Source organism: Enoplosus armatus, chromosome 11 (genome assembly GCF_043641665.1).
Source record: "Enoplosus armatus isolate fEnoArm2 chromosome 11, fEnoArm2.hap1, whole genome shotgun sequence".
Classification (NCBI taxonomy): Eukaryota; Metazoa; Chordata; class Actinopteri; order Centrarchiformes; family Enoplosidae; genus Enoplosus; species Enoplosus armatus.
The window spans coordinates 5,657,363-5,684,349 of NC_092190.1; the positions used below are offsets into that span (position 1 = coordinate 5,657,363).

The 26,987-nt window shown below is 41.3% G+C and overlaps 1 protein-coding gene across 2 annotated transcripts in view; it reads right to left on the reverse strand.

The window, feature by feature from the left end:
* Positions 1-3,281: 3,281 nt before the first annotated feature.
* Positions 3,282-26,987, reverse strand: part of pdia5 (protein disulfide isomerase family A, member 5) — a 46,420-nt gene continuing 22,714 nt past the window's right edge. For both annotated transcript variants that reach the window (XM_070915152.1, XM_070915153.1), the window contains 9 exons: positions 26,539-26,630; positions 23,706-23,777; positions 21,420-21,556; positions 14,574-14,644; positions 13,667-13,830; positions 13,188-13,318; positions 9,304-9,374; positions 4,003-4,137; positions 3,282-3,362 (listed from right to left, as the gene is read on the reverse strand). In XM_070915152.1, the coding sequence (XP_070771253.1) occupies positions 3,282-3,362; positions 4,003-4,137; positions 9,304-9,374; positions 13,188-13,318; positions 13,667-13,830; positions 14,574-14,644; positions 21,420-21,556; positions 23,706-23,777; positions 26,539-26,630 (954 nt within the window). The remainder of the gene's footprint in view (positions 3,363-4,002; positions 4,138-9,303; positions 9,375-13,187; positions 13,319-13,666; positions 13,831-14,573; positions 14,645-21,419; positions 21,557-23,705; positions 23,778-26,538; positions 26,631-26,987) is intronic.

Below are 26,987 nucleotides of genomic sequence, written 5' to 3' on the forward strand. Positions count from 1 at the left end.
ATGGACGTTGCAGTATAGCCATTAAACTAATCACAGTGGTAGTGATGGCACTGAGAATGATGAGTGGTGATGGTGATAACAGTAAAAAGCTCCCCATCCAGTTCCCGAATAAATTAACAAGACTAAGACTGGAGCCGACAGCCATGCTAGCTGCTCTGCACCAGCTCTACTTTCAGCTAAATGTTGACGTCAGAGTGCAAACACATTCAGGAGTGTTTAGCAAATACTGTAAATGTGTATATTTTGTATTTTCATTTCATTTTTCATTTCACCTCATTTCACTTAAATACTGTAAATGTGTATATTTTGTATTTTCATTTCATTTTTCATTTCACCTCATTTCACTTAAATACTGTTAATGTGTATATTTTGTATTTTGTATTTCTTATTTTTATATTTTGTACAAACTTTTAGTTCTAAATTATGCTACTTTCTACTCTTGAATGGGAGCACCGGTACTGTACAATTTCCCCCCGGGGATCAATAAAGTATTTCTGATTCTGATTCTGATTCTGAGCAGGTGATGTTTACAATTTCACCATGTTAGTTTAGTATTTTCGCATGCTAACATTTCATTAGCACGAAACACAACGTACAGCTGAGGCCGGTGGGAATGGCATTAGTTTTGCAGCTATTTGGGTCATAAACCAAAGTATTCGTAGATCTTGGCGCTAGATGAAAAGTCAGAAGATCACCAAAGTTATTCAAATTCATCCTGCGGGGGACTTGAATGTGTGCAAATTTCATGGCAATCGATCCAAGAGTTGTGGAGACATTTCTCTGTGCATCAAAGTGGCAGACCAACCGACTAACTAACACTGCCATCCCCAGAGCCACAGCCCTAACGTGGCTCAAAAATTATTCAATAAAAAACTTAAAATAAACAGGCAGAGCACACATGTGTACATTTTATAAAAACAAGTGAAAAAAGTTTTGGAAATGTTTGACTTTATTATTATTTTTTTTTATCTCTCAAGGTCCTTACTGCAAGGGGCAAAACTGTACGTATGGCTGGGCACAGAAAAATCAACAAAGGCAACAATGACTTCTTGGCGTAAGTGTAAAAGATTCCCACACAACATGGATACCTTTGGGAAAATACAGAGGTGGTCTTTCTATTATTCAACAAACGTGTGATGTCACTGCGGAGGCTCCTAAACAAAAACAAATGGACAGAGTAAACAAAGGTCATTGTTTCCCCTCGAGAGGAGAATGAACACCTAATTACAGCAACATGGCAACACCTAACTGCGTAAAGCACTCTTGCATACCATGAAATGTTTATAGTCACATTGAACACTTAATACAAAAAAAGTGTTTGGTGCCAGCCAGTACATTAGAGACAGTTTCACTTGGAATGAGTCCATTAAGAATCACAATGATAATGTTTGACGAGAAATGGTTCAGTAACATCTACTGACAATACGTCTTATTCGATACATGTGGTCATGATATAGCACAGAAAAAGGACTATTCAGTTGTTTGTTTTTTCTTGGGATAGAAATGTAAACAATATATAATTTGGTGACCTAAGGGCTCAAAATTATTCAGCTGGAATGCAAACTTACAAACAAACTAGTTCCCTTTAATTGTGTTTCGCTATCCCTGAGAACCTTATTCATAATGAAAGAAACCAAAGTCTTGAATAATAAAACACAAGTTCAGCTACAGATAAGCCTTTAAATATTTATAGTGGCCGAAGCGTGGGAGATGAAAACACACAGCATTAAAAAAAAATCACCACGGAAGTAATAATGATGGCCCCGATTCGATGGCGTTATGCTGCTCGTAGGGGGAGGGGGGCTGGAGACTTCACTTTCTTAATACTTAATTGCTCCTTGGATGTACCATGAAGTCATCCCTTGGAATATGATGGAAGGCATGTGAGAGCACTGTCCAAGCTAACTGAAGCCGAGCAATTCCAGGCCAAGGCATGGCAGGCAGACACAGATTGAGACAAAGCTGTCCAGAGGGCTGTCATTTTGGCCCCTTGGACATGGGCATGAAACAGACTGGGTACCCTTAAACAAAAACCCTGAATGCCCAATGTAAACCAGAGGTTTGAATTAGTCCAGCATCTCCATGAACAGTGCGTGAGTGCAGAGGGGATTGTGGGACATTGGGAGGAATCCATGATTACTTCAGTGGACGGGGGGGGGGATTCATGTTTTGTTGACATTATATGATCAACATGCAATATTTAGCCACCATACTTGAACATTTCCCATGCTTATGGAAATGAGCCCTAACCTCGTACAAGAGGTCACTACAGCTGTGACTGTTGTAAATATTTGGAAATGTCCGAGGCAGGAAAATATCGAGGGTAATGTGCAGAAGAATATTTGGCATTTCTGTTTGTTTTTTTCCTTCTCCTTTGACTTGCTCGGGTCCATGACTTGAGGGAATTGCAAGGGCACCAGGCCTCTGATTCTCTTCCACCTAATATTTTAGATTTCTGCAATTCCAGCATATGTGTTTGTTTTATATCGTTAAGGCCACAGTTTTAAGCAAACAAAAGTTACCATGAGAGCCTGAAACCATACAGAATATTGACCCTTTGGCCACGATTTCACCTACTTCACATTGCTACAGTAGCTTATACAGTAGCACTTCACATTTTACTGTACAAGCTATGGGCTGTTGTTTTAGATCTTGGTGTTAAATTCAGTTATCTTCCAACTGATCTGTGAGGATAACGAAGCAATATTCTGGATGGCTCTGGACTTGAGGTTCTGTACAAAAATACTGGAACCAACAGAAGTGTGTCAATAATGAGAATGTGTCCCTTCTGGAGAACGAGCAGGGTTGATGGGACTGGATTAGGACCCCTGTGGAGTGATTGACAGTGCAGCCTCCACCTTTAAATAATGATGCCCACCACCACACACCACCGTGGGTGTCAATCACACAGACCCCCCGAAGGGCTAAGCAGGGGTCAGTATTGCATAGATACAGTATAGGGTGTAGCTTTTCACATATGCAGTCACAGTGTTTGGGCAAAAAAAAAGAAAAAAAAAGAAGAAGAAAGAAATCACTTTTTTGTCTGTATATTTTCTGCCCATCAGAATATCCATGAAAAAGGAAGTCTCAAGTGGTCAGTCTGACTGTAGGTACTCTGTTGGTATTATTACAAACGTGATCACCACGGTATAAAAAAATAGCCTTTCGCTGAGGTCATCAAGTCTCCCACGTCAGTGCTGATAGGGCCCTTGCCAGGGTCAAGGGTCACAGTGCAATGACAAACTGTGCAGTGCAACGCCCCCCTTCCCTGCACGCCGCCCTCAGAGCTCCTCCTTCTTCTTGACAACCTTTTCCTGATCACGTCCTCTTAGGCTGCGCATGAAACCTATGAAGCCCCCCTCCTGTGGAGACAGGGACAGAGAGTCAGCACAGCGCAGGTCTTAGTGATCATTTCACAACTGGAAGCAATTCAACAGTCTTGAAATGCCCTTGTCTAATCTAATAGAGATCAGAGTCCCGTCATTAAACTTTATCTCAACTTAGCCCGACAGTGGGGAGATAAGAGAAGTAAACACAGAATCCAAATTGTTGCCAAGTTCAAGGTCATACTGCTTAGCCCTATCCAAAATATTAACATATGCCTGCATTATTCTCTGCTGCCTATTGTAATACTCCACTTAAGGTTGGGTTGAGCTGTGTGCACGACCCTGGCCCTTGACTATCCTTTTTGCCATAAATAATTCAGTTAACATAATCTTTCTGTCCACCTTTAGTGATCTATCCACAGGAGAAATAGTCTGGGTGTGAAAATGTAAATGTACAGCCAACATCCTCTTTGACTGAACAATACATTGCAGATTACTTCTGCAACAGGGAAAAGAAACTGCAATAGTTCTAGTTTAAAGTGGGTTCATACGGACAGTGAAACCAACAGTGAGAATGTATATATGATACTAACAATATCCAGATTGTCATGTGTTGAGCGTATCAACAGTTTCAGAGTGACAAAAACAAGTGAGTGAGATATATACTACCACTTACCCCACGATCTCCGTTGTATTTTTCCACAAACTTTCCGTAGTTGTAGTAGTTAAATGTTGGGTAGCCCTCCACCCCTTCCTGCTTACAAAGCTCGTGGTTCTGTCCTTTTGTACAGTCCACAGCGGCATACACAATCTGAGGAAAAACAACAGCAATCACCTTCAGTGTGATGTTATACAAAGTCTAATGCAATACAGAGCTGATTTGACTTATTTATTGGTGTATAGGTGTTTCACATGCTGCATGAGTAGAGGTCTACCTGAAGGAAACTGTAAAATATCAAAGTGGAATTTTGAGAAATCAAGTACTATTTTGTTATTACAGTAACATAAAATATATGACTTGACATGAATCTCAAACTCATTGAATCAACTTTCTCTCATATTAACATACTTCTCAGCATGAATTGTTTTGTGGGTTAAACCTCCCTCTAAAGCCTTCTTTGATTTATGTTTGAAGAAAAGTTACACAATGGAAACTTGTATATCTTTTCATATATGCTACGAAAAATGATTTACCCTGATAATTAAGTTTAATGTAGCTATTCATTTGCCCTATCTGCGCATATAAAACTGGCAAGATCTGCAACATCCTTCACCTCCTAAAGCCTTTTGAAAGCAGGTTTATGGAGGATTTGGCTCATATAGAACAATGATTTTACTTCACAACGTGCATTTTTATTGTTTGGGTTCAATTAGTTATTGTTTCAGTGTCTCTCAAGCACTCACTGTATTTTCAGAACAAATAAACTTTATTATAATTGTGGATCAATACTACAAAAAAATGTACACACAGGATATTACAAGAGAATGTAATAGAGAACTCGATATTTCTCAACTGTGAAATTGCCATTTACGACGAGTGCTTACATGCATTCAGCCGCTCTGACAATGAGCCGGCTCAAAACATTCTCCTTGCCCAAATTTAGACCACTAGTTTCTCTAACCAGGTTACAAGTGATGCACTGCTCTTCAGCTAAAGCATTTTGAGTGAGTGGAGGGAAAAAAATCCCACAACAATCACTCCTACATAAAAACAACAAGGGAGATTTATGTTGCGAGACCGCTGCATCGATTAGTGACAGGCTGCCCCAATGAGGCGTAAATGCCGCCTCACTGATACATGGCTCAGTCAGCGTGTCCTTTTGGACAGCTGAAATGTCACCCTCTCTCAGGGCGCTGAGCACTGCACATTGAACTTGTCACTATCAAATAATCGCTCCCCGTCCATCTGCCTGCTCGAGCTGAATGTGGAAATGACAGATCTGCTGCGGGAAGAAAACATATTAGACACTCTCTCTGCGTGTCCAACCATGAAGCAACGCTCAAAACGTCTTGTCCTAATTACAAAATACAAGGGCCTCTTGTTTGGTTTTTCATGCAAATACTCAAATGTTGAGAATCTGCATAAGCGAAAAAATATTGTTAGATGAGTACACTGTTGTTGAGTGTTTGCATCAGCAGCACAGACATCTGCGAACACAAAGGGAGAACAGGGATGAAATAGAGTCTTCTGCCTATAAAGGGATATTGTTCTATGGTCCGTTAATCAGGTGTCATAAACTAGGGGCTCCCTAAAAACTTAATTTCACCCAGATGGACAAGCTTTTGCAGGAAGTAGCAGGGCATGCCTCGGCTACTTTATACGACAACCTGCGTGCACCTGCGCGTAAGAATGCAGAACAAAAATCCTGAATTATGTTGGTTTGATGAAAATGACAAGTTGGACTGAGTGGCAAAGTATGGATAATAAACTATTCATGTTTTCCTATAATTTGTATATTTGGTCTCACACTCTATGGACAGTGATAGTCTGCGTGGCAAGCCTGTTTGGGCTGGGCAGCTACTGATGCAAGACACTAAATTGATTTTTTATATTTGACCACCTCTGAGTTTGGACAGTTTGAGATACACAGTGAGTACTATAAGCAGCAGCAGCAGCAACAAGGAACATAACGTAACTACCGACTCCATACGACTGCTCATCCCTGTGTGTAATCAATCAGAGTTGCTGTGAATTGACAGCTGAAAATTAAGCTGTAGAGTCGTTGTTCTTCAAAGGTCCACAGCCAATTCCGTTATTGATTCATCTTCAAGTGACAGAGAACCCCACATCATGTCATTGATCCAACAGAAACATTCCTGAGGAGCAGCATATTACCAGTTGGCCTGGTCTCAATCCAACAGCATCACAGCAGGGCTCCAACTTATTTATCTTAATAGTGGTTTTTCAGTTCAGCATAGTTCAACTAGTGTTACTCACTTGAAATTAACTTTAAAAACCCCATGAATTGGGATGTATGATTATGTAATGTAATGTGATGTAACTAGAAATGGGATGTTGGGGTGGATAATTCTGACTAGGGTCTTATTTTCATAGCTCTGGCCATCACTTGCATTGGTTATGATACTGTAGCATTGTACACATCAAAGCAACTGCTGAATCTGGAACACGGCAATCGTAATAACAAAGTCAGACAAGGCAAGAAAATTGATGTTGTGACAATCAGACAGGTTGTAAACAAGCCAACCACTTTATATGGAGGTAAAAATGAAAGTGAGCCCACTGAAATGTTTGTAATAATATCTGATTGCGCAGGAGAAGTGTGCACTCAATACAGAAAGTGTGGTAGGTCAAAGTCGGTCTGTAAACTGTTATGATGTTTCCACTACAGACAGTTTGGGAAATAATTGAAGCCTCATGCCTGATTGTCTTGTAGTGTAATGTTATATTATTACTGATGGGAATGATGAATGACCTCATGATGACCTATGAAAACCCAAATTGTGATAAACCTGAATTAATAAAGCAAGGGATCGTCCTTAAATGTAAACCAATGCAATACTAGTGAGGAAGAAAGGGACTCTTTGTTTTTATTTACACCTACTGTACTTGTGCAAAATGAAGTCACATTAAAAATTCATTGTTTTCCAGGAATTGACAATGTTCCAGGAAGGTAAAGTCTCCATTTAATGGCGTGTTTAAGTGTGCACTGTGGAGCTGCAATATGTACAATGCATAGAAACTCCATATTGCTACATGCTACATGCACAAAGAAAGAAAAAAATGATCATGATATCCGTAGCACTATGGTCACGACAGGTCATTATATTGCTGTTGAGCACTTTAACTTTTCAGGTACAGTAGCAGCAGCAGGCCATATTGGGCAAATCCTTCAAAAAATATCCAATTCTCTGATGAAACAGTGTTCTTATTGCAATGGCAAGAGCCAGCTTTGAGAAACAAGCAGTTCCAGCCAATGTTCACCTTTAACGGTGCTATTGATTAGAATTTGGGGAAAAGACAAACAGTTCAGAACAAGCCCTCTACACAGCTCCCCCGCTGTCATGCAGCACAGAATGTGGAGTTTTAATTGTTTGTGTCTTCAAAGCTGGAGCTAAGCTTGTGTTTGTCTTTGGTAAATGAGGCAAGGGCAGCTAATAGACTGTGATCAACACCGGCCTGGTACAATACACTGGGGCTCTGCTTTATAAATAGAGAGGATTGCCAAGTAAACACATGCCCAGTTCTCAGATTTACTCTTGTTCAAACATAACTTCACACCTCCACTGGCCACTGGAGGGACAACAAGAGGGAAGAGATGCATTTATAAAACCTTCACAGATATGAGCGTCCCCTGGTTTGGCAGCTGTGGGGGTTTCATCACACGGATCACAGCTGAATGGTGAAGTGCCTTAAGCTGTTGTGGCCGCTAGATCCTGGATCTCAAAAAAACATTTCTGACTGTTCTGAAAATCCCAACTTTTCTCTTAAAATACAAAGTCAATATTTTTTTCCATTAGGTGACACACATTTTACATTGTGGAGGACAAACAGTTATTTTTTATTGCTGATGATGTATTGATGAACTTCCTGAAGTTGCAGCTGAAGGGCAATACTCATCTGTTGAGGTATAATGTTAATCGAGAGAAATGTTACAAAGGATTGTCTCAGAAAAATGGATGACTAAGTTGTTGAGGACACGTCACTGTTTCACACCATCTGACAATGATTTTGAAAAATTCCACACAAATGAGAGAACAACATCGCCTCAGCACTATTGGATCAATGTGCAGTTAACATGAAGCATCTCGATGAAACTTTCAACAATTTGATGATTTTTTAAATTTTTTTTTTTAAAAAGGTGTTACTTTGAGATGATAAATCGCAGCTCAGAGTATGGCCAGACACGCGCCCCAAGTTTTTTCAGAGAGTGTGTGTGAGAGAGAGAGTGAGTCACACAATTAAGGAGGTTTGGAAATACTGAGCCCTGTAGCCAGAGGTTATTAACACGAAGAGCAGGAGTGGGAGTATGCTGGGACATGAGTCCTGAGGGAAAAGGAATGAGAGGGAGTAGAGATGATGGAGGATGAGTGTGTCCTGTTGTGACTGCATGAACCTCCAATAACCCCAGAACCATAAGTGTGCCAAAAACCTGATGAGACTGTGCTAATTGGAGACAAATATTAGGAATGGGGTGAAAGGAGTAGGAAGTTTTTAGTTTTGAGTTTTCAGGATGCCACTGATCAAAGGTTATAGCAATATGTGGCCTAATTTCAGAATAGCTGCTTATTATACGAAACCCTTATCTGACATCTATTGAGCTGTGAGCAAAGTCAAAAAAGGCATGTATACTGAGTACAAAAGATTAAAAAAACATTGATTATTAAGGGTCATGACATTTGACCTTTTAAATCCAATTTGCATTTGACTGCACTACTTACGGAATCGAAAGTGTGCAGTCCATATCGTAGGTACTGAATATGCAAAGCCATTCATCTCTTTGAACACAGGTCTCAAGAATACTCTGATATTTCAGGAAATATGCTTGTTTACTTTCTTCCCCAGAGTCACAGAGTCAAGATTGACAAACATTTCACCACTGTGAGTCCAGTACAGATATATGTGTGTTTAGCTTAGCATAGCACAAACACTGTAAAAAGAGGAAAACTGCTGGCTTACTTCTGTGAACAGCTCAACAAAGCTGTCTCATTCACACTGCATCTTGTGCACTTAACAGCTTGGAATTGTTGGAAAGTGCATTGTTTCAATTTTGAAACACTTTCTCCCTTCTCCCAGTCTTTGTGCTAAGCTAGGCTAAACACACCCCAGCTCTAGCATTTCACTGGACACACAAATGATCATAATCAATACTGATCCTCTCTTCTAACAGAGGGTCATGACAGAAGACTGGTATTGCTGCTTTAAGTGTCAGCTTGAGCTTGAGGGATCCTTGCCACACCACTACTGCTTGGTGTAATTGTGTGTATGCCATTGAATGAGAGAAAAAGCAACACTAACCTTGCGGTCCTCTTTGAAGAGCTCTGCTGCTGTGGTGAAGTGGGGAACAGCGTTTTTACAGTGTGGACACCCTGCAAGAGGAGAACACACAGATGGGACATTACTACAGCTCATCGCGACACATTGAGCTTCATGTCCTAAACAGCACCTTATACAGGTACTAATGTCACATAAACATGATGCTGCTAACATGCACACATTCACAGAAGTAAACAAAATCATTTCCATACATCATTTACTCAAACATGCCCATAAAGCATGTGGCCCCTTCACAACCCTGCAGTTATTTAGAGCCATATTAGAGATGGTTCACTTGTATGTTATGAGAGACTGTAAATCTCTTTATTGCTGTCATAAACACAACCAGCTCTCTGCTCCAGCAGCCATCCATATACAGTAAGTCAATACTTAACACAAATACACCACTAGGTATCACAACTACAGACCCCATTTACAGACAGCAGGCTCACTTCTGGTAGGTGGAGGCAAAATGATCCAACTATACATGAGATGTGACCAGGTTGTGTGATAACTATAAATCTGTGAGGGAGGAAGATTTTCTGATTCAAGCTACATCTTGCTAGATAGAAGGGAAGGATGTGTGTTTGCACTGCATTTGCAATCAAACAAAGTTTGACTTCCTGTAGGCGCTGCTTGTTTGTTTTGTTCCCAGTTCTTTTTCTGGTCTTTAAAATCAAACTGTTGCTGCTGCTCTAGGAAATAGGAAATGGTGAAAAAGGCAGGAACACCTCTTGAGCTGCCAAATCCAAGAAGAAAAAAAAGCAGCCTGACAGTGGATGACTGGATAAAAGCTTTCATGTACAGAGTTGAATCACTGTCAATCAGTCTGTGACAAAAACTCACAAATGAACATATTTATGTGGATTATTTCAGAAATATTTTTGAGGGAACATCTTTTTCTCGCAAGCTGTCACAGGTGACAGGTGTGATAAGTTTACTGACGCTTATTCTGATGATGGGGTTGGGATTTATTCAGTGAGAGATGTTGTGGGCTAACTGTACAGTGGGTATAGTGCTGATTGTTAAGCTGATCAGGGCTGACTGTTTGTATGGTTGGGTTGGTTAATAGGTGGAATCAAAAATATGTGGATACCCAAACATTACTACCATATGTGATTTTTTTTTAAACCACAGGCATTAATCAGCCTCCACTCTTCTGGGCTTCAGGCTTTTTAGCATAACAGATTATTAAAGCTACGTCATATCTTATAATGTAAGTATTATCAGAATGTACAAACAAAAATATATTCAGTTACCCATTGTTGACACTGGCCCAGTTATAACCAAGATCCCAGGATTTGTTTCCACGAGTCATTAAGAGCATTAACACAATGATCCCACTGTAAATGGGTTTCAAAGTGGTCTGGCTGATGGTGGCCCAAGTTATAATGAGGTATTTTTACTGTTGCGTGCATGCCCACAAGCATTTACATACACACAGCTAACTCTACCTTCAACTCAATTATACATCAACCGTCCATTTGCCTTCCTTTTGCTGCCTCTCTAAGCCGGCAGTCAGCACCGCTCAGAAATCCATTTCCTGCTGAAGTACCCTTTTAGCTGCAACATTAAACGACCTTTAAACCTTTAAAGGTTCTGTCGCAATTCTGAAACTAATATATCAAAAAACACAGCCCGCCATATGCCATGTTTTACCGTCACATGAAGAAAACAGACCGACTAGGCAGGTTACTGTAACTTCTCAGAGATTGCCTAAGAGTGGAATGAGAGCAGATAACGAACAAATGGCACCGCACACTAAGTGCAGGAATATTTCAGTTTTTACATCTCACATACGTTCTGTCATCCAAGCCGCTTAAAAGCAGCTAAAAGGTAGGTCTGCTGTTGATAACGAAACCTGCCACTATCATTTCTCTCCTCTAACTGTGACAATATTACTGACAAGACAAACAGTGAGGTAGGGAGAAAAGCAGACAGATGAAAACAAAGAGACTGGCAGGTAGAGGTACTCTAACAGCCTTGATTCTTTTCACCACCGCTCATTGATAAAAATGTGTAAACTACAGAAGTATGCAAGGCTATATACAAAGAGCTTAACATTAAATGCAACAAAATGCTTTGTTTGGAACAGAGCATCACTTAACACTATTTATACAGATGGCTCCAAATGAGCATTTGTAAATTAGATTAATTCTGTATGTAAACAAATGGACTATCAACTTATTGCCTGAGGTCAGGAAAGAACTGGCAAGAGAGAAAAGATGTGATGGCATTTAGTTTTAATTTAGGTTCAATTATGCAGATTTGAAGCTAAAGGTTCATAACCCAAACCTTTGTTTAAAAACCTGATGGTTGTGTCTGAAGCATCTCCAGCCGTGACGTCTTTGCAAGCAGCTGTATCTCATCAAATGCTCTATTAAACATGAGCTCCCTCACTGATAAGACACCAGTGAGCAGGGTGCAGATGGGGTGGGAGGGCAGTAGGTTGTTGCTGCCTGATGTGCATCTGGAGCGTCTCTTTGTGGATGGAAGAACCAAAGGGCCCAACAGAGGCAGCAGCCTGACCGCTGTGCCCCGTCTGGCTTTGAAGCCCTCATCAGACACAGAGGGCAAAAAACCAGGGGCAGAGGAACATGTGTGTGTGTCAATGTGTGTATTGATCGTTAAGCAAGTTAGCCACTCTGTATTCCTTCTGCATCCGTGTTTTGTTTGAGAACTCAGATGAAGAGTGTGACAACACTGGGTCCTTACATTTTTAAAGTTCAATGACAGAGACTCTCACCTTCCTCTTTGTAGAACTCTCATTTAAAAGAAAAACCGCTGAGTTAGTTGGTGCCAAAGATGAGATCGGGGTTGGCTCAAGATATTCTAAACATAAAACTGAAGACTGACCTCAGTTAGCCAGAAGAGCCCAGTCAGAGAACAGATTCATTCAATTTCAGGAGTCATGTCTGTGCCCATCTGGTGAATTTAAGTCTATTTAGCTCTGCTTTGGTCTCCACCAACTCCTGAGAAAAATATGGCTGTGTATAATACAGCTAGCCATTCATTCTGTCCACTGTTTGGTGATGGGCAGGTAACGTACAGTGGGTTCACCAGAGTGTGTTCGTTGGAAGTAGCTGGCTGCTGGCTGTAAATGCGACTTAAAAACCAAAACAATGAGCTAAAAGAGGGTGAAAAGCTCAGCTGAGCTGCAGAGTAGGCTGTGGGTTCAAAATATTAATCAGCTTTAAAAGCCATTATCAGTTGAACGCTGATCACAATTTTAACTTTACTATGTCCTTCACCAGGTTGTAATTTCAACTGCCAGCTGTTGCAGAGACATTGGACAAAGATCTCTATGACATAAAGTCATTTTGTTGTCAATTAAAAAAACTTACAGGACAGATACTTCTTTCCAGGACATTTTTGGTAAATGTTTCCATTTCTCAGGGCTTAACTATAAAGCTGCATTATATAAATTCAGGTTTTCCAGGAACCCTGAAACATGAGGTGGAACAGTGAATTGTTCTCTTTTTTTAACTTGCACAAATCTATTCTCAGTCATCTGAATCATTCCTCCGTCTCCCCATGGGTTAGGTGGGGTTTATATACTGTGATGGGGAGCTTGACAGGCAGCTCTGAGTTACGTATGTACACTGGTTTAAACCCAGGATATGATCACATCAAGCCCTTAACAGCAGGGTTGTGATTGCACATTGTTGCAACAACTTCACACAGACGTAGTATTTTGATGAAAACAGCCAAGCATATGAAATTCAGCAGTTTGTGAAAAGGGTCTAGTGTCGATTACAGAATAGCCTTTCGGGAGTAATTCCAGACCTTTGTGCAGAGGGTTATTTCCAAACTATGTTGTTAACAGGTGTTAAGTAGAGTTGTTATGAATTGCTGTAAGCTCTTACAGGGAGCGTAGAACATGACCAGAGCATGTTTTTTCTTCTTCAGCGCCTCTCGAAAGTCCTCTGATCCAAGATGGCTGACGCTGGAGGGCTTGTCCTCCCACGACTGCTCCGGTGGAGGAGGTGCCTGGGGACTGCAGACATGAAAGAGAACAAAGCAGTATTTATTATGTATACTACAGTGAGGGAAAACACTGCTTTACACTTAACGTGATGGGTAAAAGTAGTGTAGATAGAGTATATATTGTATTTATCTACCCATTTCCAAAAAAGAAACTGACAGACTTTGCCTTTATGGAGCCGGTGACCCTTTCTAAAAATGAATGTACAAAAAATGTTGCAGCTAATCAATGCGCAGATAAAATGTTTAGGCTCAGGACTAAATTACTGCAATATACATGAGTGTAAAGGTGAGAGCTGTGCACAGGCAGTGTTTGTTGGACAGTAGTGAAGAGGTGATGCCTCTTAAGTGTGTGACTCACTTGTGCATGAACTCGATGATCTTGTCTTTGCTTCGGAGCTGTGGCAGCGTGTACTTATCCTCACCCTTCTCGAAATATTTAACAGTTGGGAAGCCAGAGATCTTGAAGCGATCACCCACAGCCTTGTGCACTGTGGAATCCACTGCTGCCAACACGCCCGGACTCTGTGGAGAAATAACAATAGCAAAGTCAAGTTAAGTCACGTGGTACAATAATAACTTTAGAATAATTGGTCCAATTAGACCAATGATGATCTCTTAGACTAACCTGTTACATGACACCAATTAACACCAACTACTTTAGAAACAATCCAAGTTTAACCTTTGCAAAGGAGCACAGACTGTGTATATAAAAGTGCAGCATTAGTAACACGAGCAGAGAAGCAAGGAGAAGAAAAATAAATGATATGTAGGTCTTAAGGGCTCAGGGTGAGAGAGGCTCCAGTCCATCCATATTAGATAATGGCCAGGCTTCTCCCATTGACCTCCAGTGCCGGGCAGAGAGCCACAAGGAGAAGGTCCAAGCGTCTCGCCGGGGGGACAATCAAGGATGAGATAATTGTTACAGTCACCGGGCTAGAGTTTTATAGGCCCTGCCCCTGGCTGGGGAGTGTTAGATTACCACAGAGGACAGCATGGCGGAGAGGAGAGGGAGGAACACACCCGACTAATCAGAAACACATCGAGAGCTGGGCTGAAGGACAGGCCGACCAGCGCGTCAGCTGCATCGGCCAAAAGCCTTCAGGCCAAGTGAGGGGATTATTACAATCTGCTAATGAGGCACCCCTACACCCGTGTAGTTCTGTATGTTCACCAGAGTGTGGAATATGAAAAATGAACAAACCACACAGACCTGTAGAGATGCATGCTGTCCACACGGAAAGACGAGCAAAGGTTATGAAACTTACGTTTGCTCCCTTGTTGAGTATTTCAGCGGCTTCATCATACTCTGGCTTCATCTTCTTGCAGTGTCCACACCCTAACGGATTCAAAGCACACATTAGAGCTGATACTCAGAGAGAGTCAAAAAATATCTTATGTCATTTTTTTCAGTTCTTATTAAAAACCTAAAACTAAACAAACATTTTTGCTAATAATCCCTCACAACAGGTTATTAAAATGTTGGGACAAAGATATGTACTGAGGCAGGATATCTGACAGTTTACTATCAAAAAAGTAATGTAAATATAAAACGATAAACATCATTGTTTGCATCATCTGTTAACATTATATATAAAAATAATTAAAACTAGAAGAAAGAAAATTAAGATCAAAAATACATGGAAATGCACTGAAATTTCTATTCACATATGGGCCAACGTATAGATCAATACCAATGAATCTGTGATGAGCCAAGATCAGACACATCAGTGAGAATAAATAAAACAGATGAAAGAATCACCTCTCAATCCTGAACATATAAACAAGAAATAACTGTATATTCCTGAAGAAATTACTTCCATAAAGCCAGCACTCATAGCTTTAATGGTGCAATCGTTGCACAACATTATGCCCTCAGAGCTGTCTTGTTGAATCAATGCATCAACAGCTGTAATTCTCTGGTGCCTTGCTGTTTCACCCTGGTTTGTCAGTGGGTTACTGCTGGCATGCTGAGGGGGAAACTGTAGATGAGATGACAAGAGTCTCTCATGTTTAGCAGGAGACAAATCATGGCTGATTATTTACTACATGTTCCACTCTCAGGCATGGCTGCGTGTTTGTGTCTAAGCATGTTACAGACAAACTGAGAGGCCACAAGCTCACATTTTGCTTAAATCATTGTAGCTTTAATGATTACATGTGACAAATAAACTTGACTGACTGATGGATTGAGCCGGGTGTGAGTGAGTGATGAGTACAGTAGTGAAAGAAAGACGGCAATAAGAAGACAAAGGGGGAGGGAGAGACAGGGAGGGCTGGCTGATAAGGTTTAAATCAATATCATGATTGGTGGTGTGCCATATCACATTGTTCATGATAATAAACACAAATTTGTGTATCATATCATGACATTAACAATATCATTATGTGTTGATGTATTTACATCATGACTACGTTTAGCAGTAACAAGTACAGCAGAAATAAGTAATGCTGCTGATGACTCTGCTGTGGAGGAGTTAGTTCCTGAAAACATTTGGATAGTGTGAAAATGGTTTGGTTTTAAAAATATATGTAATCCTAAAAAAACAACAACACAGATCTACAACAAAACCACGACAATAAGGAAGCAGTGTAAGAAGTCTGTAACAGAAAAAGGGGGCTACAAAAACAAAAACCTTATTTCACCATCTCGAGCAGGAGCACATGGTTGAATACAAAGAGTTAGTTGTATCAAAGTGCAACACGTGAGGCCTAAACCGCCGAAGAGACAAACCTAGCCTAGCATAACCGAATCATTTGCAACTTGTACTCTTTGAAAGAAAGAGCAGACGGTGGAAAGAAATCTCCAGAGCAGTCATGTTTTGTTAGGTTACAGACGTGACGGCAATCCAAACAGTTAAAAAGAAAGGCTTCAAACACAGACTGTAAATATAATATCCCTAAAAGAAAATGTTTTTCAAAGAAAGCACTATCAGACATGAACAAATGATATCGTGATAACACAGCAGCTACACAATCCTACACCATCGACCGCAGACATGTATTTTGTCATATTGTCATAAATATCATTATTGCTAAAATACCCGGCAGTATCATGATTTTAAGGCAATATTCTTAATTGATAGGAATATTTTTCCTGTATCAATATATATATCATGATCTGACAATGAACGGATCTCATAAAATAATCAAATTGATGTTCAATGAAACAAACTGTGCTCCATTATTATGTACAGCATTAATCTCTCCATATGTGTAAAACAAAAACTTGCATAAGTATTTGTCTGACAATGTAATTCCACAGAGAGTCACTTAATGATAATATGAATTATCTCCCAGCTCTTGATAAGGTTGTGGCTTTCTCAACAACTGAATTCCATTACATCACCAGACTTCACCATCAGCCCAACGCTGTACCTCTCTGTGCATTAATTAAGAAGCAGAACGGCATTAGTGGTGTTTTTGCTCTGTATAACTCTGTAATATCTGGAGGTAACAATATCTGTATGCGTGCACGTCCACATGTGTTTGCAACTGTTCTTTCTCAACAAATCTGTTCGAGCTCCGAGCATAATGAATAAACCCCGTTTGGTGTGGAGGTGTGTTTAATATTGCATGAGCAGCGAGCCAACTGGCAAACATTTTATTTTTGGATCTAAAACGACTTTCAAAATACATAACACAATATTTGTCTCGCACAATGTACAAGAGGTTTCGTCTTAAAGATGCAATGAATATGCCGTTTGATCAGGGATGAGCAGTGCGTGTATGCGCTCACAGCGCTGTAGTGCACAGATGCATGAAACAAACTTGGTACATTTCCAAAATTGTTAAATAGCCCTTGTCGAACCAGTTCAGGAATTCCTTTCTTCAATATACGATGCAGTGCTGGCGCAGGCTATAAATCAAGAGATATGACTTATGGGGAAGAAAAAGCTGCTTCTCTTTCAACTGAGTCACTGTAGTGTGTGATCATCAGATTGTGTGGAGGCTTACCGGAGAAACAGAGAGACTAAAAGGACTTTGTCTGACCCTTCAAACTGATGAGTAAGAGAGAAAACCAAATGCCCGTCCTGTGCTATGCATCAGCCCTGCCCCGCATTCAGAACAAGTGGTGCATGAGGGGCATGGTCAGTGTGTGTGTGTGTGTGTGTGTGTGTGTGTGTGTGTGTGTGTGTGTGTGTGTGTGTGTGTGTGCGTGTGTGTGCATGTGTGTCCGTGTGTAGGGGTGGCCTACAGAAACACACTGAAATATTGCTGATTCAGACTGAGTGTGGGGGAGAAGAGCTCAGAGTCAAGAGGAATGAATAAACTCGCCACACATCACTGTAGCTGTAATAACAACTGATACACGCTAAAAAGGAAAAAGGCTGGTGAGTTCCCTCTGCTGTACAGCAAGTGTTAGATGTTAGGGTGTTGAAAGGTCATCTTCTCTGGGTCCACTGCAGCAGTACGCTGAGCCTGTGGCTACTTGCTAAGTGGCCAGTCAGGAGAGATGTTAAAATCAGATCGAATAACTTCCTGATGCACCAGCTTCAGCCAAAACACAAACATTTAGGGATCACACGTGGTCATTTACAGCCATTTCTGCTGGAACAACATTGTGTATTCAATATTCTGCTGTGCTTTCTTCAAACTGCACTGGCAGAGAGGAGCTTTTGTTTTGGCCCGGGACATAATCAGGCTCACACTGGGAAACAGAGCGTTCAGTTGGAGGTTTTGCCGCCGTAAGGAGCTGCACGCAAACAACCCCCGCTGAGTGCTGTTCAGAGGACGGTGAGAATGGCTGCGCTGAGAGGTGGACAGAAATGCAAGCTGATGGTGGTGGTTGGGAGACCATTAATCTCACTCTGACAGCAGGGCCATTAAGAAACTGCATTGAAGCAGCAAGGCTGGGCATCTGTGTGTGTGTGAGAGAGAGAGAGAGAGACACACAGAGGATATGTGGTGTAATTGTGTGCAATAAATGTTTGAGTCATGGTGTGAAATATGTGTTTGATATGAGTCACGGGTGTACAGATATTTGTGTGTGTGTGTGAGCTGAAAAGATTTGATGCAGCTTGTTTTAGCTGACTGCCCTTGATTTGAGAGAGGGTGACTGGCTGCTGTCCGCGGGGTGAGTCAAGTGCAGGACGAGTGTCTGTGAAGTTATGACACCACATAGGGACAATCTACGGACGAGTCTGCAACACACTCACTGACCAAACAGACGTCCACTCAAACATTTCTCTGTACATTGATCCTTGTTATTCAGTCATGTGTTTGGCCCATAATAACTACACCAACTAATGACTAAAATAATCTCTGCAAGTCTGCTCGATAATGTGTGGAGTCTGCTAATGCATTAGTAAATGGCAATATACAAGTGAGAATGTGAGATCACGATATAATACTCAATAATAACCTACAACCTAGCAAAGCTCCCTCCTGTGTGACTATTTAAAGTCTGACAAAAGTATACAAAAGATACTATCTCTTTTTGGGAAATGTCACAGCTAGAGTTTGTTGCAAAGTTTGTGTTATGCATTATTAGGAACTAAACAAAGTCAAACAAAGAAACTGTTTTCTTTGTGCTTTTATTTTGAAGCAGATTTCAGTAAAGATAAATATTTTGTTTCCAGAGGTTACAACCTTTTAGACGTAACGGATTAAAGGGTTAAAGAGCTGCTAAAAGGTCTTAAAAGTCACCAAAACTGGCGAGATTGTTGCTACATTTGCAACAATGAATTAAACCCAAACTAGTGTCAACTCTGGATAACCAAAGATTCAGATTGTGGATAATGCTAATTACCTACACCCAATGCATTTCATGTACTGTATGCTAAAGGATCAGAACTCAGCTGTGTGGCTGTGCACTGTGCTAAAGTATTAACACACCTGACATAACCCAATGACTTGAAAGGGATGATTTTGGCCTCAATTTGGATCAATTTGCCACAATTTGCCATTTGTTTCATCTCCAAAACTAGAAGCAGGGGAAACAGCCTACCACCATCAAAGGTAAATTCCAACAACTCCAAAGCTGCCCGATTTACATTTTGTATATTCATATTTAACATGCGCAAAGAAATAACAGTATTTGCAGTTAGGTACGCGCTGTAGCCACTTTTTGACCAAAAGCTGATCCAAGCATGCAGCATCTCAGTCTATCCTAGTCTGGGTGTCTTGCGTAATGGTTGTTTTTACATTCCAAACAGACTGATCTGATAAATGAAATTATGTCACTTGGCTTTTCCTATTCTGCGGATCATGTTTACAGAAATCCCATGTCATGACATTTCTTTTTCTTGCCAACTGGCAGAAATCACTTTCAATATTAGAACAACATTTTTTTGAGTTTTAGGCAGTGAATAATGACATAGTGGATATAGCAGGTCCCACTGCAGTGTGTGAGTGTTAAGGATGTGTTTTAATCACTTCAACAGCTGGAGAGTGTGTTTGCCCTCTGGGTGGAGCGCAGTGCTCCCAGCAACCTGTAGGTATGAAAGCTCTGCAGCAAAGTGTGTGATGAAAGTTTGAAAACAATGAATCATCATTATGGTGAAAACTAGGGAAAAGGACGCTCTTCTTATTTTATTCATCTATTTTTACAGCGTGGAGACAGAGATGAGCACAGAGGGGAAGGGAGCAGTTGGGCAGGTAGAGAGAGGAGAAAGGATGAGGACGTGAACAGTAGGAGCAGGTGATGTAGGGAGAAGTAAAGGTGTAACCAAAAAAAAAAAGAAGAAGAAAAATCAAGTTCCAAACACATTTCAGATTGTATCGCGTAGCTGCACTCAGAATGCGTTTCTAAATGGGATGAATCTATTTGCATGATTTTACAGCTATGGGTCGCATTTATCAACATCCCAAATCTCCTCTGGACAGCTCGCTCACACACAGCAGGGCTGGACCAAAGCAATCTGGAAAAAAAAAACATCTAAACCACTGATACAATCTGGCATGTTTACAAAGTTCTGCGTAACAACGGCAGTATGGTGTGTGAATAAAAATGACAAGCAGGCTTATGTGAACCATATGCCAACAATGAAGTATTCTGTTGTGAGGATGAGCTTGTGTGTGACCGTGTGATACAACAAGCTAAAGTTACTGCAGCCAGCTTTGTCTTCTTTCTCCAGCTGACTGTTAATACTGAGCCTGACAGTGGAACAGTGATGTTATTGGTGTGACTAAACAACAGTTCTACCCGAGAGAATCTAGAAGATAATGTTTTACACAGCAGGAAGGAATGTGAAGCTCCTCTGACACGCTGCTGCACATATTTTACAATTGAAACTGATTTCTCTTTTCTGAACACTATCTGTGTATTTATGATGGCGAAAAAGGACAGGCTGGTGATTTTTTTTATTGTCAATACATTCCATGAAAAGCACAAGTATTGTATCTAAAACCTGATATACCTTATTCCTCCGTGCCACAGAACTCAATTGTTGTCCAAAAACCATTAAAACACAAAAAGGGAGTCACACTGTTGCACTGCATGACATGTTTCTTCATTATGATGAATATGGGCACTGTAGTTTATTTTGAGTCAATCCCACATACACCGTCCTGCTAATGAAAATACACAGAGCACCAAATGTGTATTAATCTGCGGCTGAAAATAGCCCCAACAAATCCCACTGTTTACTCCCGTTTGAGTAACAATTGCTAAAGACTACAGTAGCCAGCTGTTTTAGGAAAATTACAGATTTGTTCTTAAATATTTACATCTTCAGTAGGAACCAATGCCACAGACAGCCTAGGGAAGTTGAAATGTCTTGAGAGATGGACTAATGCATTGTTGGTTTTGGTCTTTTCATGGGATTTTTACGACTGTAGGAAAGTATAGATTACCACAGCCTAATTCTTGTAGGCCCTCAATACTGACAGTTGAATAATGTATAAGTGAATCAACTGAAAATTAATCATGTTTTTAATAGTTAATTAATTGATTTCTCAAAAGTGCACATTTGCTGGTTTCATTTACTAAAGTGTGTACCTTTTGGATTTTGGGCTGTTGGTTAGAAAAAAAAACAGTAGTTCAAAGATATCACTTGGTCTCTGGGTACTTGTGATGTTCATGTTTCACTATGTTACGACATTGTATGGACGAAATGATTGATCAATCATTAAAATAATCACTGCTCTTTTTCAACCTGCGTCTTACTCACAGGGTGCGTAGAACATGATCAGGGCTGCGGGATGTTCCTCCAGGAAGCTGTCAAAGGACTCATCGGTCAGGTGGAAGACAGGAGAGTCTGTCTCCGCCCACGGCACCTCGGGGGTCTTCGGCTGGGGCTGCTGAGGGCTGAAACAGGAAGGGGAGACAGCAAGGGCAACAAAGGTGAGGGACATTTTAAAAGAGCAGACACATCCCAGCTGGCATGTAATCTGTATGGAGGAAAAATCAGACACAGCTGTAGCCCACACTCCACCCAATATGTCACACACACACACACACACACACACACACACACACACACACACACACACACACACACACACACACACACACACACACACACACACACACACACACACACACACACACACACACACACACATCTGGACTGAAGCAGCCCTGCCTTGATGACGGAGAACAGTGCTGCAATGCCAAGAACGAGTGGACACAGATATAAACAAGTGCACACTCCCTGCACTTGTGCACATACACAGTCCCCTTCCGCAATCTTTTCTCATCATCACACACTCTGGCCTGAGCCAACTGAAGCCGCATGAGAGGGGATATCTTTAAAAAACACCAGAATGGTGCAACTGGGGTGCCAAGAAATGCTGCATCTCCTCCACATCTCTACATCTCTCTGATACATAAAACGCTTCAGGGTTTATCAGGGACTGAAGCTACACTTAGGCCTCATCAGATGACATCTTTGGTTGCTCTTCTGCCACATAAGGTGCTTGGGCTGCCTCTACACAGCCATACCAATCGCGCTCTACCCCATTATTGGTGTAACACCGCTGCAGAGCACTGATACGATCACCAAGGATACTGACTCTTACCTCTACTTATTCCAAGGCAATAAGTGGACACAGAAGCAGTCAGGAATGTTATCAAGTAGATGTCAAGAGATGTGCAATGTACAAAAGCAAGGGACTACCCTATTTCAAAAGTGTGGCTCGAGAGTAACCGTCAGATTCTGACCTCTATCACTCCTGTTGGCAATAAAAGGAAAAATGCTGTATTCTTTGCCATTGGTGTAGAATTTCACATCAGTGCAAACAGCAAAGGGCCATGATTTAGTCCGGTGAAAAGGGGTGAAACAAGTGAAATTGAGTGGGGGAAAAAAACTGAGACAGCTGAATCTGAACATAAGAGAAACTTCATCAAAACTTGAAGCAAGGGTGATAAATGGGGGAGAGGAGATAAAAACTATGAGGCAGAGAGTGCTACAAAAAGAGCACAATGGACACAACGTCTCAAAATATGAACGCAGCAAATCAGAGTATTCCGGAAAAACCTTTCAACACCGTTCACTGCAAAAGTCCTTTTCAGCTTTTCCTCATCTGCAGCATCTTCAGATGAAAAAGGGCTCTGACTTGACAAACTGCAGATGTGATGAGGCTGGCAGGAGGACAGTCCTCCACCTTTTTACCATGTGGAACATATTTATGTGCAGATGAACAACCTACATTTAGTGGACTAAGGTCAATCCATCCATGTAAAATGACTTTTGTTTTGTGCCAGAGAGAGAGGAGAGATTAAATAAAACAGAAATGGATGTTTCTTAAAGTCTGTTTAACCATGTTTGTCACTTTTATTTACTGAATTATGAGGTGCAATTACACTTATTATCTTACTTATTATCACTCAATTTAAAACATGGAAACCATTCTGTCGACATTTGCCAACGATTGCCAGCCTGAATAAGCAGAGTAGTAAAAGCTGAGGACTGAGGAGGGACTTGTTATGCCTCTGGGCTAAAGAGAGTGTAGCTAGAATACATCCTCTAACTGTCTTGCTCCGTTTCCTGTGATAGCTGTGAAAGCTCTGCTCTGTGCCCTCTGGATGCAGCCCTGTGGACAGTCATGGCTTTCTAGGCCCTTAACGTGAGTGGAAAAGGGAGGTGGAGGAGAAACGGAAGGAGGAGAGCCAAGCTGTGGTGGGAGACAGGGGGTTACGGAGAGTGTGAGCCAAGGTGAGAAAGAAAAATTAGACGAGAACAGAGCAGGTGTAGATTGATGACACTGGCAAGGTGAGTCAGGGTGAGGAGAGGCAACAAAAGGTGTGAGGAAGACCACAGTCGAGGGAAAAGGTGATGTCAGGCATTCAAGGTGAGAGGTAGAAGCAGTTTACTTATTGTAGGAGACAGAAAGCAGAATCTAGTGTGTGAACTCAGTTCTTTCTTTTTATGCTTTGGACACAAACATCTTGAAGTCGGCACGTTAACAAGTGTAAATGCATCTGCAGTGGGTGAAGTGAGTAGGACCATACTCACGTCTTCATCCAGTCTGCGATATCCTTGGCTGTGGCTCCGTAGTTTTCATAGTGGTAGAGGAACTTCCCCTTCCTAAAAAAACCAACAGATAGTTTAGAGATCATCTTGTTCTTGTGCTTTGTCAGCAAAGGACATGACTATGGCTTGGTCCGGTTCAAAGAGTTTTAAAATCACTGCCAATATGATATCTGTCATTTGATACAAAACAAGACTTTTTGTTAAACTTTATTGGTTATATTTCTACAAAATCATTGATTATTTACAGGAATACCCCACCAAAAATCTGTCTCATGAGTATCACCACCTGTAGTACTAAAAGGTGGATCAGAGAAGAACAGCAGCTGTGGCAGCTTGTATTAAAATCAGGATCAACACTAGAGTGGAGAACGCTGCAAGAGAGGTTTGGGGTAATGATTCATATCAAGACATATCGGATCAAAACATGAAAGAATCTGACCAAGGATTCTGTGACAACTTTCAGTTTTTGATACTTGATGCTAAGGACACAACTCAGTCAGTACTGAAAAACTAGTGAGGTGTGATTCCTCATCACTTCCTGCAGAACTGGCACTGAAGAAAGAAAGTTATCCAGGTCATGTGTGATGGACAAAAAGACAGGATCTTAAACACGATCATAGTAAGCAAAACATAACCCGGTTTCTGGGACAAAGAGCTGAATCAGACCTTTGAGAAACAGCTCAAAGCCAAAAGGAAATAGTTTATGAGAGCTGACAAAAGGCTCTGACGAAAAGTTCAACAATGAATGATACTTTTTCCTGTCTGGCATTTTCCACGTTAGCTTAAAAGTGCATATAATAAATGCCAGTTACTCGTCGTAATGCATTTGAAATGAGCTTGAAGCATCTCCTCAGCTCCACAGTCTGAAAAGATTCAAAACTTAAGCAGATTTTCTTCATATGAATGAGTTTATCTACTCTGGTATTCACTGTGACTAAATGAAGGCTGGAAAGCGGATGTGGTGGCTCAGCCCAATGCTGAAGGATCAGTGTCAGTAGTAACTGGCTCTGGGCAGTGAGATTCTGCAAACACAGAGGGTGCAAGAGACGACCGCAGTTACAGCTTCCGAGATACAGAGCGGACACTATTAAAGGTGATACAGAATTACGTATGCTGGATTTGGGGTTTAAAACTTGCATTTTAAGTGAACTGACTATCGTGGCGGAGAGCGGCTGCTTGGAATTCAATCAGTAAGATTTATGACCAACTCTATATTCGCTTGCTTTATCTCAGCTGCTGTAAAATACACCAAAACCTTGTAAAAGCAACTTGAGAAAATGTCAAACAAATGTCATTTGCCCGACAGTCTCGGGTGTTTTTCTTGGTTAAAGGACATAGCAAGGACATAGAAGCTGATACAGTTTCACTTTCATTGTTATTTTAATTGATAGAAAGTTGAGGTGTGCTGTTGTGTTGGGTCGTACGCTTTTTTAATCTGCAGGACTGAAAAGGTAAAAGACCTTGAACACTTGGTCTTACAGCGGGTGCAACGGCGAGATAACTCCAGCGGTGTTGATGCCGATTTAGCCTGCAGTGATTAGATGCTGTTTATCAGTAAGGGGCTCATTACTGAAGCCAATGGGATCGGACGGTCGTTAGCTAGACCTGCGCTGACACTAATGTGCTCCCAGCTAACGGACTGGCTCTGGCTCAGCTACACATGAGTGCGCGGGCGTGTACCTGCACACACATCATACACACAAGAAAGAAGTGCATACGTACAGGAAGAGGGCAAGCGCACACACACTGACTAACCACAGAGGCACTTAATCAGTCCCGGTCTAATTAAAAGGCCCGAATGGAATGAGAGAGTGTTTAATGTGGAAATGGGGATGATAAAGCTGATGCAGGAGGAATAAGAAGCGGAAAACAATGCGGGAGCTGCGGAGTACCAGCGCACAGTTAACAACACTGTAAATATAAGGACGGTGCAGCGATGCTCTGGCTGGGGGGTCTGCATTAACAAACACTATCAGTCACACTCTCGGCTCCTACTGTGTACGTGTCTACAAGCTTTGAGCTGTGTGTGTGTGTATGTGAGTCTGTATGCATATTTAGATACTAGGGCTGAAATGATCAGATTACCAACAACATCAATTTCTTTCAAACACTAAAAAGAAATGCAGAGGCCAAGTGCTAAATCAACGTCACATGTGGCCTTAAGGTGTTCTTGAAGATGAAAAAACTTTGGTACAGTATATTAAAAGCCTTTACTTAGTCTGGCATATTAATAATTAAAAACGCTGACTCGTTTCTGCAGGCAGAGAACAGCGCTGCATGAAAAAAGGCAGCCCCTCCAATCTTTTCAGTGGGGCAGGGTAGTTCCTGAAGCACAGGGCTCTAGGGGAAAAAAATTCAGGGTTGTCCAGCGAAAAAGTTAAACTTTGCTCAAGTTTGGCCACAATGTAATGTCCGCTGCTTTGGCCAACCAAATATGACCAAAAATATATATCCTGTGTCATAGTAATATTAACTTATTAAGTGTTTTGGTGTCTGATGAGCCTTCTAACTCCTAGATCTATTACTCAAACTGGCCTTCATAGCCAACCGTACAGCACCACCTGTGACAGCGGCACCCAGCTGCAACCATGACCCCCTCCAGGGAGTCTACTTTTTCAAAGCTTGTCAGAAACTTTCTGCTTCACACCTGGTAGAAGCAAGTGCTGAACCTCGTGGGCCACCATTGCAAGCTGCAAGCTGTAAGTCTGCCACCATCATGTCTGTTGGTGCTTAAGAGGCCTGGACTGCACTTTTTGTTTGAAGTGGCCCTACTCTGATGTTCTGAGCCTGGAGTCCGTGAGAGGACTCAACTCACTCAAAGTAGCAGAATGTTGGGTAGCCTTTGACGTTGTACTCCTGCTTGAGGCCGTCAAACTCGGCCGGGTTCACATTCATCCCCGCCAGTACCTTAAAAAAGCAAAGGGGAAAATGAGGCGTAGGTTGAAGATAAGTGAAAGCAGAGAAACAAGAAAGAGGAAGGCATGAAACATTAAAACAGGTTAGAAATCATCAGAGGGCTCCGAAATGAAATTTAAAATACTCCAAATATTACCCCAAACACTAAAATACAGAAATGATACAATCAAAACAAGTTCTCACTTTAATCTGTGAGTTTTTTCAGCAATTTCAGCCTGACGAGATGCAACACTTCAGACAGCGCCTTTACTCCTTCCTGTGTCCATGACACACAGGCGAGAAATGTATTGTGCAACTTGGCCGACCACCAATTCAGTATTCAAACCTTTCACTTCTCAGCAGCACTAC